Source organism: Haemorhous mexicanus, chromosome 14 (assembly GCF_027477595.1).
Source record: "Haemorhous mexicanus isolate bHaeMex1 chromosome 14, bHaeMex1.pri, whole genome shotgun sequence".
NCBI lineage: Eukaryota > Metazoa > Chordata > Aves > Passeriformes > Fringillidae > Haemorhous > Haemorhous mexicanus.
In genome coordinates this window covers 9,463,717-9,476,729 of record NC_082354.1, presented here as the reverse complement: position 1 = coordinate 9,476,729, position 13,013 = coordinate 9,463,717, and the positions used below count along the sequence as shown (strand labels likewise).

General features: G+C 41.7%; 2 protein-coding genes across 2 annotated transcripts in view; one reads left to right on the top strand and one right to left on the bottom strand.

Moving 5' to 3' along the window:
* The window catches only part of COL4A6 (collagen type IV alpha 6 chain), a 110,469-nt gene extending 106,692 nt beyond the window's left edge, over positions 1-3,777 (bottom strand). Inside the window, exons 1-2 of the mRNA XM_059859060.1 lie at positions 3,261-3,777; positions 3,136-3,184 (exon numbers count right to left, since the gene is read on the bottom strand). Of these exons, the coding sequence (XP_059715043.1) occupies positions 3,136-3,184; positions 3,261-3,274 (63 nt within the window). The 5' untranslated portion in view covers positions 3,275-3,777. The remainder of the gene's footprint in view (positions 1-3,135; positions 3,185-3,260) is intronic.
* Positions 3,778-3,972: 195 nt separating this feature from the next.
* The window catches only part of COL4A5 (collagen type IV alpha 5 chain), a 73,943-nt gene continuing 64,902 nt past the window's right edge, over positions 3,973-13,013 (top strand). Inside the window, exon 1 of the mRNA XM_059859062.1 lies at positions 3,973-4,115. Coding sequence (XP_059715045.1) covers positions 4,023-4,115 — 93 coding nt within the window. The 5' untranslated portion in view covers positions 3,973-4,022. The remainder of the gene's footprint in view (positions 4,116-13,013) is intronic.

The window sequence follows — 13,013 nt, the reverse complement described above, 5'->3', positions numbered from 1 at the left end:
TAAAAGTAGTTCTTTAGGCTATCATATAAAAACTAGGATGTATTCCAGCTGTGCTCAACTACCTCAGAAAGTGAATAAATGAGGAGTTACCTTCCCACCCGTATGCCAGGGATGCTCTCAAGGGGGCACAGACTGACTGCAGCTCAGCTGAGAGCTTTGTGAGGGACACGAATCTCAAATTTCATTACAAGAGGCTGTCTCTCAGTTTAGTGACCATTTTCACCACATGCTCCATCTCACATTTATGACATCCCAGAAACATCAGCAAAACTCTGATTATGCTTTTAAAAGTCCCTCTCCTAAAAACTCAGCTTTGCACTGTACCCTGCAAAAGCCTCAGGGGAGGACAGTGATTAGCCAAGGCAAATCCCTGCCTCTCTTGCACTGTTCCAATATTTTGTGTTATCTCCCCTACCTTTGCACAAGCTTCTGTCACTTGTCTTAGTGCAATGAACATCTTGAAGACAGCACTATGTTGTTGTTTTGTGTTTGCACAGCAGCTTGCACTAATGCTCCTGGTTCATTATTAATGAAGATTATTGAAAATAAAAGACTGAAACCATGAATGAAGCACAGCTTCTGGAGGCACCCCAGGGTGAAAGCTGTTGGGGGAAATCTTAGGTCACACCAAGCAACTGGTCTCCAGGGCAACAATCTCTCTGCCAAGTAACCCCATGTGTAACATCCAGTCATCCATGTTTTCAACATTTGCTTCAAGAAAACAGAGATCATGTCACAAGACTAATTTTGTACTGTCATTCAAAATAATTATCATTTATATCCAATAAAAATAATTATTAACGAAGATATTAATTCAGATACACATTAAAAAACTTATTCTTACAGAAAGGGAGATGGCCACACCTCATAACAGACCTCTGAATCAAAGCCAGCTTTGATACAAGATGTTGGCTTGATGCCAGCCACTGGTCATGTCCACAGTACCATTCCTGAAGAGTGCTCAAGAACTTGGAACAACATTTTAGTGATGTTTCTTTTACAACAGGTAAGTTATTGAAATGAGATCGTTTAAAAGAAAAAAATCTGAACAAAGTTATAAATTACACCATCTTCAGCACCAAGTTGGCAGTCTCTGTGAATAGCCTTCTAGAAGTTGGTACTCCTTAACCCAAAGCTTTAACCTCATTTTATTGGCATTATACTTCACTATGCTCCAGCACTTCAAATTATACACCAGAGATCTTTTAAGAAGTCTTTCAGAGATCCTAGTTTTCCTTCAAAAAGCTCTGTTTAGTGCAAGTTCAATCACCAGTACTTTTTCTTGACAGCTTACTTCATACTGGAAGGTGTTTGGATGTGTTTTTAAGTCAATGATACCATAAAGTCAGTTATTAACCTACTGCTATATCTGAAGTTGACAAAAATATAGTTTTACTCTTCCCAGCTGGCCATGTTTGACAGCATTTTAACAGAAATCATTACATCCATTATCTACTTAGACATATAAAGTACTAAGTATTTTATGGTCCTATTTTTGATTCTTCTTCATATTTTTAGACTAATTACACAGCACCTAAGATTTTACTTGTTTTCGAACCCTGAAGAAAACTCTCAGGAAGACTTAGAAATATCATGTAAAGATGAATTTTAATTATTGTGATTGATTTAATTGACAAGAGTCCCTTTATGGACAGAGAAAGATGTTAAAGAACATCTAACTAACAGAAATCTGACTGCTTAAAAGATGTTTTCCAACAGGTATGGAGCAAAATTGGAGCAAACAATTGAAAATCTGCTGCTAGTTACAGGAGCATCAATCAGCAATAATCTCACTGCCATATCACATAAATTTATCTAAATAATTGCAAAATGCGGGATATTTGTCTTGAAATAGTTTCAACATTTGCCTTTAAAGTACTTGCCTTATAAAAGTTATTTTTACCTAGATTCCACTACAGTGAAAACTTCTGGTAGAACAGTTCTTGGTTTTGTTGAACAAAACTCTCTAATCTTTTAATCTTTGAGAAGATTAGAGCTTGTAACTACCACCTGATCAGGATGATAAAATTCTACTAGTGCAATTGATTATGAAAAATGCAAAACATAATCAAGCCTTTCCTATTTATAAAAAGTACAAACCCCTCTGCTATTAAAGCCTTTTCAAAAGATTTCTTCTAAGTTGCACAAAAAGGTTATAGATCTTTAAAATTTTAATCAAGAGTAGCAAAAGCACTAGAAAAACATTGGCTACCAAGTCAAGAACCCATGTATCAACTGTTTTTGTTAGAAATCTGTCTGAAATTGAATCAAAATAAACATGCTTAAAACATACTATACTAACAATCATTCAATATCCTATTTGCAGTATAAAATCCACACCACAAACATTATTGTCCAATCTTAATTTACATTACAATATAACAAAGAGGTGGTTTTGAACTGCTGACTGTACATCAGTTGGACACTTAATTTAGGCTACAGATTTATCCACTAGTTAAGAGGGCTAACAATTGCAGATTCCAGTTGCTGAAAATCTACTGCAACTCCAAAAAAGAAAATTATGAACATTTAAAAAATCTGTAGTCCCCTACTACTCTGTTTAAACATTAATTAGGAACAGCAAGCGAAAATCCATGTTTATATCATAAAGTTGTCAGACAGATCATAAAGTCATTGTTTCTGTATACCAACTTAGAATTTAAAACAATTTACTAATCCATAGTCATGAACCTTGATGCAACACTTAAAAGCTTAATCCTTTAATTTCTCACATCTCTTTCACTTAGTTATGACGTGTTCTGGATTGGATCCCTTGTGAACAAGTACCCAGAGGGTCGGCTTTCACAGCAAGGTTTGCCAAGATGGTAAAAAAGAACTAAAGGTCAGTTTCAAAGAGAGACACCGATCACACTATCAGGCAATAAAGCTGTTACACCGCATACGGACGGTCTTCCACCCAGTGTACTTTTCAGAGTCAAAGTAAACCAGATGAAAGGCACAAAGAAACTCTGGAGTAAAGGTATATGGCAATTAAAAAAAGAATCCGCGCATCTTTTAGAGAGGGGTGGGGATGCGTCTTGTTTCTGGCCGAAGGATGCCCAAACCCCGACAGGTTCGACCAGGTACGTTCACCTCCAGCGAGCACTGTTGCGGCCGGGACCTGCACACACTTACCGCACTCGCCAGCTCCGCGCCCAGCCAGAGGAGCAGCAGCAGCAGCGCCCTGCGGGAGGCAAAGGGACACAGTCACGGCGGGCCGGGGGCGAGGCGGGGAGGGGGCGGCCGCGTCTGGCACTCACCCTGTGCGCCCCATGGCCCGGGCAGCCCGCGGGGACCGGCACGGTGCAGCCGGGTACGCGCCGCTGCGCCCGCCGGAGGAAGAGGAGGGCCCGCCGTCACTCTGAGGGTGCGACCGCTTCGCGGGCTCCTTCCCCGGCACGGCGGAGCACCCGGGGTGGCGGCCGGGCTGGAAGCGCCGGCGGTGCCCGCTCGGGTCGGTCACTGCTCGCTTCCCGAAGCGGCGCAGCCCCTGCAGGCACTCACAGCGTGCCCAGGCAGGAAGTTTGCGCAGTCCCCGCCGAGGCGTCGCACCTGAGCGGGGCCGGATGGGCCGAGACTGAGCCGGGCGAGCCCCGCGCCCGCCGCCCGCCCCTCCAGAGGGGCGACCCGGCACTGGCAACAACTCCTTCACCCACCCACCCCTGCAACTTCCGCTGCAGAAAATAGTCCGGGGTGCAGCTGCCCGCCCGGTGGAGGTGCAGGGCGGGGAGAGGCGGCGCCCGCTCTTCGAGCTGACAAAACCGCGGCGCCCGAGGGAAGGGTGGGGGGGATTGTGGCCTCCTCGGAGGGGGGCGGTAGTAGCGTGTCCTACACCGCCCGCCCCCAGAGCGGAGGAATACTGTAGTCCCGGGAGGACTTGAGCCCGGAGAAGCGGGCGAGTGCGGCAGAGGGTCGGGCGCTGGCGTCGGGGCGGCCGGTGCGAGCCGCTTACAGGAGCCGCGCTGCCCCGCCGGGCTATGCCCCCGCTTGAGGGCCGGCCCCGGAGCTCCTGAGCGGGCAGGATGGAGCCGCGGCGGTGGAGCTGTAGCTTGGCCGCCGGCTGCCTGGTGCTGCTGCTGCTGGGGTGCTGGGGGCCGCAGGAGACGGCGGCGGCGGTGAGTGCGGGGCGTCCTCCTTGTTCTCCTCAGGAGCCGCGGTCCCTGCCGGGCGCGGCCGTGGTGTGGAGCCTTGGGGGGAGCTTTGGAGCCCCTTTGGGGCTGGGGTGGCTGAAGGTGGTATCGCCTTGACAGGAGCTCGGTGGTTCCGGGCGGGGGTCGGTGAGGCTGGGCCGCGGGAGGGTCTCTCCTGCTGCCCGCGGGTGTTGGGGCTCCCGGGCCGCTCTTGCTGGGCAGTGCCCCGCGGTGCTGCCCCGTCGGACCGGACTGCTCCCCGCGGGCCGCCCGCACGTCTGGGTTCGCGGGCGGCTCCGGGGAGGGACGGAGTGCTAGGCGGGGGAAGCCCGGGTGAGCTTAGTGTGGGCTCTGAACCCGCTGTTCCTCCAGGACAAAGGAGGAAAGATTTTCCCCCCCTGCCTTTTCCCCCCAAAGAACTCCGTGGAGCGGTGTCTGAGCTCTTGCCGCTAAGCCATCACCTGCAGCCCTGAGTAACACTTGGATGTGGCAGGGAGATGGAGCCATGTGGGCATGGTTTGTCGGGGGACTGTGCCTCATGCTGGGACTTGGTTTTCTCGAAGGTTGTATTTCTGCTTTCTTAAAACTCAAGTGGAAGTGCTAGCGGAGGTAGTAAATGTGTGCAGTGTAGTAGAGAGCACACGGGTGGCGGCCTGGAGGAGACTTTGGGTCTCTGTGTTTGGAAAAGGGATGCCCTGCAGTGGCAGGGCCTTGGGACTGAGAGGTGCGAGAGGTGATCGCTAGCTTCAGGTTTCAGGCTATTTAATTAAGACCTTTAGCTGTTAACAAGTGGTGAAATGATCTAAAAAGGCTTCCACTTTAACCTGCGTTAATTTCAGATTTTATGATCCATGTATATTTCTTAACTTTTTTTTAAGTTTACTTGGAAAGCGAAAAAAACCTCAGATTTCTGTTGTTTAGGACTCCTTTCTAGTTGAAAAATCATCATACATTATGGTAATACATGCAGAGTATAATTCTGCTACTCTCCCCTTCAATTCTGTAGTTAGTGCTGACAAAATCTTATTTGTCTTGAACTCTCCTTTGAAGTGCATTCCTTTACAGTGAAACTTTGTAGACCTTTCATCTGCCCTCTGAAAAAGCAAAGACCAGCCATAATATACTTCCTTCCTCTTCCACCCCTCCTTGCTGTGCCCAGGTGGAAACCCAAGTGTAAGTGATACTGGTGTGCCAGCAGTGCTCCCTGATATGGAGCTGCTCGGCTCCACATTGTCTGTGGCACTGGTCCTGCTGCTCTGCTCAGCAAGGCCTCAGCCCAGCCTGCTGTAACCCCCACCCCAAAGAAGGACCCAGGCACTCCCACCTACATGACTTCACTGTTTTAGCAGGTAGGGGTTGAAGATAGGGAGATTTTTGTGCATAAATTTGGCCCTTTTCTTTCTGCATCCAAGCAGGGTTCTGTGTGTGCAATTACTGTGAATCTGTGGGGTGTGGGAAGGGGCTGTGGTGACCATGTAGGGAGTCCCTTACCATGGGAGAAATGAAGAAGGGAGCAAAACCAGTGGTAGATTTTCTGGTTCTTAACACTCCCTTGTGCTGCAGCCTCTCTTTTAGGATTTGCAGTGAGATAAGATTAACTGAAGACCCAAGGGCTAAGTGGGGGTGGGGGAAAGAGAGAGATGCCTCTGTTCCAAACTGCATAAATCCCACTGGTCTTTTGTAATATGGTTTTTTCTAATGGTTTCTCGGTACTTTGGTGTTCTGATGTTTTTGAATTTCCTGTGATAACACTTAATGTTGCTGATCCCTGTTAATGGGGTATCAGCAATTCATTCTACCCATTGTCAGAAAGGGTTGACTGAATGCTGCAGCAGTGTGTTTGATACACACAGTCTCTTCTGTAAATTTTGTTTTGGGACCCTGTGTCAGAATCATCCCCCCAAAAGGGTAAATTTGGCCATATGACTTCAAGTCATTTTGGTGCCCTTATTCAAATAATACCTGAAATTGTTATTCAACATCATAATTCACATTTCCAATAAAAAATTGTGATATCTTCTTTGCTCCAGACTATTGTAATAGTGTGTATTGCTATGTGATCAGTTACCAAGTGACAGAATATAGTTAAGAGTCATCTGCCTGAGAAATCCCTGTGACTTATTAAAAAAAATCCAAAGCAATGTTTCATACTGAAGAATGGATTTCATTGCTGGGTTTTCACAGCCTGTAGTCTACACTTGGTGAGCAGCATATGGATCATGCTATGCACTCTTGTGCAGACTCATTGAAGTAGAATGAAGTGTGTAACTACTGATTAACAGTGTAAAAGTAAATGAGAGTTTGAAAATGGTTTTACTTTTGAATGGGTGAATGAATGAAATGGAAGATCGTTTCATCAATTAATGAAGTTACAATATTTTTTCAAAGTGCTTATGTATGCTTTCAGCAGAGGGTATGAGGGCTTATTCCAATGGACAATTTCAATTATTGCTTAACTGCCTTGCTAGTTTTAATATAAATTTACGTACATGTATATAAGCCAATCGTTTATTAGCAGAATTTTTTTCTTCTCCTGGCAGGTTTACACTTGCACTGTGTTATAGCAAAGTGATTGCAGGCTGTTTAATTAAAGAGCATAGATAGACTAAATTCGTCAGTTATGCTGTCTATGAAACTAGAGTTAGTGACTGACCGTTGGCTTATATTGGAAAAATTTCCCTCATAGCTAAGGCCTAGATTTTTTAAGTGTAAATAGACTTTGTCAGCCCAAAAGTTAGTAAAAATTGAGTGGTGTCTGCAATGTCTTTCCTTTGCCTTCCATTATAATTTCAGTTTGACTGAAAGTGTAGGGTTGAAAAGAGTTGTTCAACTATGGTAAGGCAGGCTCTCAAGATGGATATAATTTGTGTTTAAGGAAGTAATGTATTATTTGTGAAAGTTCTTTTAGTTTAGTTGAGAGTTCTTTTTTTCCTTTCAGAGGTTACCATATGTACAAACACATGGTACCATGTCAGTAATTGCAATGTACATGGTTAATATAGTTAATTTGATGGTCATCTGTGTGTCTTGTTTGTTCTATTTTATCATGGTAGTGGTGGTGGTTGTTATTATTTTCCATTTCATAACTGGCAGTGGCTCTTTCTAGTTACAAAAGCTAGGTCTATAAAAGCAGAAATTAGTGGAAGCTGGCTCTTAGGATTCAGAAGGTATTTAATCCTGAAATTCTGTAGATGAGTCTTGATTAGTCATGCACAAGATGGGTTTCGTAACATCAAGGCTCAAGGCCTCCTGCTTGCACCTTATCATTTGTCACGTGTTTTGATTTTGAATTTTCACGGCTTTTAGTTGAAGATCTATAGTAAAAGTTATATCTCAAGTTCTGTTCCAGCATGCACTAAAATGCTAACAAATCCAAGGAATTCTGAATGAAGTAGAATGTAAGAACAATTTAGACCATAACAGAATCTTCTACAAAATCATTATGTATTTTTTTCAGTTTTTCCACATGATGGAAATAGTGATATTTCAGTGGAAATTCCTAGGCTTTCATTTTCCTGGTCATGAATGAATAATCTATGCACCAATTATTAGTTACCTTTCTTAAAGCAGAAAAGGAGATTTTCCTAGGACAAAGTTAGTTAATTTATTGAATAGCAAATGTAAATTTATGTAGTGATTTCTTTCTACTGTGAATAAGCAATGATGCTTACTGTAATGCAATTAGCTGTTGTTGGGTTTACTAGAACATGTGCAAACTTTTCTGTATTACAAAACTACTGAAATCACGAAGGGCATCCCAGCAAATCTAATGTGCATATTTTCAGTCTGGAGCAAAGTACAGGGAGGAATGTGTTTTGCACATGCAGTGGAAATGCATTGTGCATTTTTACCTTTCGTTCACTAAGATTAAAAAGCTTCATTTTCCAGTTGTATCAGCTGTGCCAATGGTCCTGATCACCCCAGAACAAGATAGCCAGGCAGCGCTCAGGTGTATGTTCTAGCAATGGTATTGCACAAATGCACTGAATGGACAGTAGCCTCTGCCAATGCTGATAATACCAGACACAATTGCTTTGAGTTAAGACACTTCTTGCTTGTCTGTTTCATAAGGCCCTGTGGACTCAGTAACATTAAAAACCACTGGGGTGCTTTGAAGTTCCTACTCAATGCAGTGTTTGGCAATCTGGTGTTGACTGCAGACTTTTTAGTGCTGTAAGCCATCTATTCTCAAGAGTACCTGAAATAAAACTTGTTCAAAATTTAGAGTGCTGATGCAGTTTTAAGGATCACCAAGCAGCATTCTCTACCTTCCTATGAAAGGTTTGCAATGCAACTAAACCTCATTAAATATCATTGGTACAGTGCAGTGTCTGGAAAAAAGGCAATGTGCTGAGCATCCTGGGTACATAGTTGCTGATTGTGGGGAGGAAAAGTGTCAATGTAATGTGAAATTGTCATTAGAATAAACATAGCTGAGATGAAGAGGAAAGGGTCCTAGTTATAAAAATAAATCTATTGCTTATTTAAAAAAAATTGCTTTGCAATTGACTGAGTCTTTCTTGCAGAGCTTAAGTCTTTCTTGGACCACTTGTTGTGAGGCACTGCAAGAAGCAAAGACTGCAGGATGTGATCTTAATTTTAAGAGAGATGAATGAAGGGCAATTAGATAATTGCCAAGCTGTATTACAAGTTTTACATTGTAGCTTAAGCCTGTTAATCCTTTACTCTCTCTTCTTCCAGAAGGCATGATGCTGAAACTAATGTATTAGTAGATATATCTTTAGTCTGCTTCAAAAAGACTGATATTGTGTGATTCCTAGTTATGAAACCCTGCTCTCTTTTTACATGTTTGAGTAGGACAGTGGACTAAATAACCCCAAGGCTCCTTCCAGCCTGAATTATCCTAAAAGTCTAAAATTACATGGAAGTACAGCTGTGCTCCTAGGTGTACTTTCTGTTAAGACAATTTTCATAACCAGTAATTAAAAGTTAATTATAATTCATTAAGTTAAATTGCAGATTGCAAGGTATCAGATTAAATGTTTGGGTTTTTTTAATTTAGTTTCTACTAGTTTAAAAATCATCTCTTAAGGTGTCAGCATATAGCATTCAGAATTTTAATTTTGTCTTCCACGTTTGTGGAGGTGTCTTTTGAAGTGTGTATGTGTAATATTCTGTTATAATGGAACAAAGACAAATTGTAGTGGCAATATAGACAATGTTTAGGGGTTTTGGTTTGGGATTTTTTTTTTTACTTGAGGAGTGTGTGTTAGGAGTTGGAAAGAAAGGGGCTTTAAAGCTATGGGTTTCAGCTCACTTGAAGGCTCTTGGTTACTGCATCTCTGTTGTTGGATTTCTTTGTCCCCTCCCTTTCGAGGGCAAAGGAAATAGTTTAGTCTCTCATCTGTATTTTGTTTCTTTTACCTAATCTCTACAGAGAATTAAAATGCCAGAGTTGAATTTTGATCTCTTCTCTCTCCTAGCACTGTAAAAGGCATATGCGTGCAACACACTGCTGTTTTAGTTTATTATCTACAGAATAATTCATTTTATTGAGGTATAACTAGACCTGCAGAGCTGTCCTGCTCTAGTCTAACATGATGCCAGTGCATACTAGATAAGCTTTGCTGCTGCAGCTCTGCTGAAATTCTGCTTTTCCCTCTCCTCAACATAAGCTAAGGCTTATTCACTTCCCTGAAGTGAATACAGTGAATACTAACACTGGTTAGTAAGTCTTTTTGCCAGTGTCTGTATTTGTCAGGATTTTCTGCTGAAAGACATTAAACATGTTGGAAAGTGTGTTTATTCTAGGACTGGCTTTAGTTGTTAGCAAGGTGAATCTTAATTTTAAACCACACCATTAATTTAGAGAAAGATATTTATGCTGTACTGCCTCCTAGAGAATTTCGATGTTTTTAGGAACCAGACTTACACAACCTTTGGGTGCTGCTGAGGTCTGTGGATGTGGCAGACACCCCTTCTGCAGAGGAACAGTGAGCACAGAGGAAATCCTTGGTTGTCATTGATGTGGTTCACTGGTATGAAACCAAGACTTTATCTCCTGACATCTCTTTCTCTACTGCAGTAGTTGTCTGTCCTCCCTGTATTTGGAGACATAGTTCTGATAGGTAAGATCACCTCATTGGCTCTGGTAGAAGAAATAGAGTTTTGTTCAGGTCCATTTGGTGCTGTTTGCTGCACAGACTCACCTGAGAGCCATGGCAAATATCCAGAGCTGCAGTGGAATGGCTTCATTTCAGAGATTCAGGGCCATTCACTGGAAAGATGAAGCTTCATAGAGACTCTTCAACTCTGCTTGTTTTAGGAACTACTGCTGTAAGTCACAGAAGTCACAATATCTGTGTTCTTTTATGTAGAAAATGAAACAGAACTATGCACATGTTCCTTTCTAGCTTATTTTCCAGTTTGACTGTCTTTTTCTATGGTTATTGGGCTGGACAAAAATAACATTATTATGCAAAGTATAAAATTTTGTCTTTATCTGGCAACTGTAATGCTAAAGTGAAGTAAACTACTACAGTTGTACTGAGAGAAATTGTACTGAGCCCTTGTAACAGTGATGAGTTTTGAATGCTGTTTTGAGTCATTAGCTGGAAATTTGGAATAACCAGTTAACAGTGGGTGCTGTGATTTTTTTGCTTGCCTGCCATGCTGTAGACTGGCAGTCTTATTTTCCTGTTATCAACTCCTTCATCCTTTTCTTATAGTAGGAGTTTTCTACTTTTCTGTCTTAATCTAGAAAGATATGACTGATGAGTCTTCGTTTGTATGAAGTAGTAACTTAATTTGTATTATAGTATAGGCAGCATGATGCAAAACTTGTGACTTGGAATCTTTGGACTACTTAAAAGTAGTTAGGGGAAATAAGGAGTGATTATATATACTGGACTTGCCTGTATTTCTCCAGTATTCTGCACTTATCAAAAATCTACAGTATATTCAGAATAGTTAGTTTTATTTCTATGTATTCTGCTTCCTATCCACTCCAACTCCTGCATTCTATGTGAAAATATAGCAAGCATTAGTTATTAACTACATAAAGCTGTCAAGCTTAGGCAACCATTAATTCCACAGTTATAGCTGATTTTTTTCTAATTCACCATGTTAGCAATGAAGGCTTGTCTTCCTTCCTTAGGAAAGTCTTTATGAGTCATAAATATATTTCTGTCTAGCATCAGTCTGTGTCTGTTAAATACAGCATCAGTTCTTCAAAAGCAAAACTTACTCTTTATGCACTTAAATGCCCCAGGAATCTGATAGGAAGGAAGAAAATGACCACCCTGAACCATGAACTGCATTCTTTCTACACCTTGAATTAAAGTAGCAATTACTAAAACCCACAATTAAATTGCTTTACTTAAAGCAATGAAAACTAACATGACTTGAGGCAAGGCTAGACAAGCCTCCAGCTCCCAGAAATTGTGATGTCCTGACAAGAAATGCCACTGAAAACAATGTTTGGGTGAAGGAGCTTATGAACTCAGTTTTAAAATCTTTAAAAAAATAATCCTTTTTATGAGGCAGTGGGTTTTTTTGAGTCAATTTGCTTAGAACCAACCTGTCACACAGAAAGACAGCAGAAGCCATTGTTTCTGAAAGGTAATTTCTAGCTGTCATTCAGACAATAAGAATTGGCTTCATAATAGAAAATACTTGTTCTGAATTAGTTAAACACTTCTCTTGTACATTCAACCTTAAAGGGCAAAGCTATTCAGAAGAAAAAGGAAGCTTCTGCACTGAGGAAATGAGAATTTTTATTTGACTTTGCCATCTTTTTTCATCCGTTCACTGTGTTGTCAGACATGAGGAAAAAATTTGAGATTTCTGCAAAACCATTACATATTTAATTACTTAAGAATTTTAAAATATTTAAAATAATAAGGAGAAAATCTTGAGAGAATGAGAAGTTAGCTTGGAAAAAAGGAGACTCAGGGGTGACCTTATCACTCTCTATAACTCCCTGAAGGGTGGACGTTGTCAGGTGGGGCTCAGTCTCTTTCTCCGGGCAGCAACTGACAGAATGAGAGGACACAGCCTTAAGCTGCACCAAGGGAGTTTAGGTTAGATGTTAGAAAGAAAGTCGTTACTAAAAAAGTGATTGGGCAATGGAATTGTCTGCCCAGGGAAGTGGTGGAGTCACCATCCCTGGATGTGTTTAAAAAAAGACTGGATGTGGCACTCAGTGCTGTGCTTCACTTGATGATGAGTTGCTAGGTTAGGTCATAGGTTGAACTAGATGATCTTGAAGGTCTTTTCCAACCTAGTTCATTCTGTGATTCTGTAAGTTGCAAAGCTTGAGTGTGTTTTGTTTTGGTAATTTAACTTCTAATATTCATTTGGTGCCTTTTTTAATAGGGAAGGTAGTGCCATGGAAGTTGCTGTAGAAGGCTGTGCCCAGAGTCTGCCCAGACATACAGTGAAAAAATCTATGCAGAAGTTGGTATTTGTCTGGGTGGAAATAGTTTTTGTAATTTTGATTGAAGGAAGAGTATATACATAACTTCATTTCGTTTCTGAGCCAGAATGCTAATGGAACCCTCTTGGCAATGCAATGGATGACATTCCTGTATCAGCAGAAAGTCAGTTTTCTGTTCTAAAATCTTTCATATTTTTAAAGCAGTGGTAGTAGTAAAGTGTTAAAACCTCTCAGTCTAATGTATGAATTTTTGCATCCTAAGTGAACCTAGACAACTTCTTTATGCTTAGATGAGAAAATGCTTCTTGACAGGTCTAGTCATGCTCAAGAAATGTGTATTTTCAGGACATGGGTATACTGTACCCAAAAATTAGAGTAATGAAACAGGCCTCTTTAAAGAACCTTAGATTTCTGATATGCTGCAAAAGAAATTGTGAAGGAAGAGCACAATCTGTTATAGAAAGAGTAATGGAAATAGTCTTACT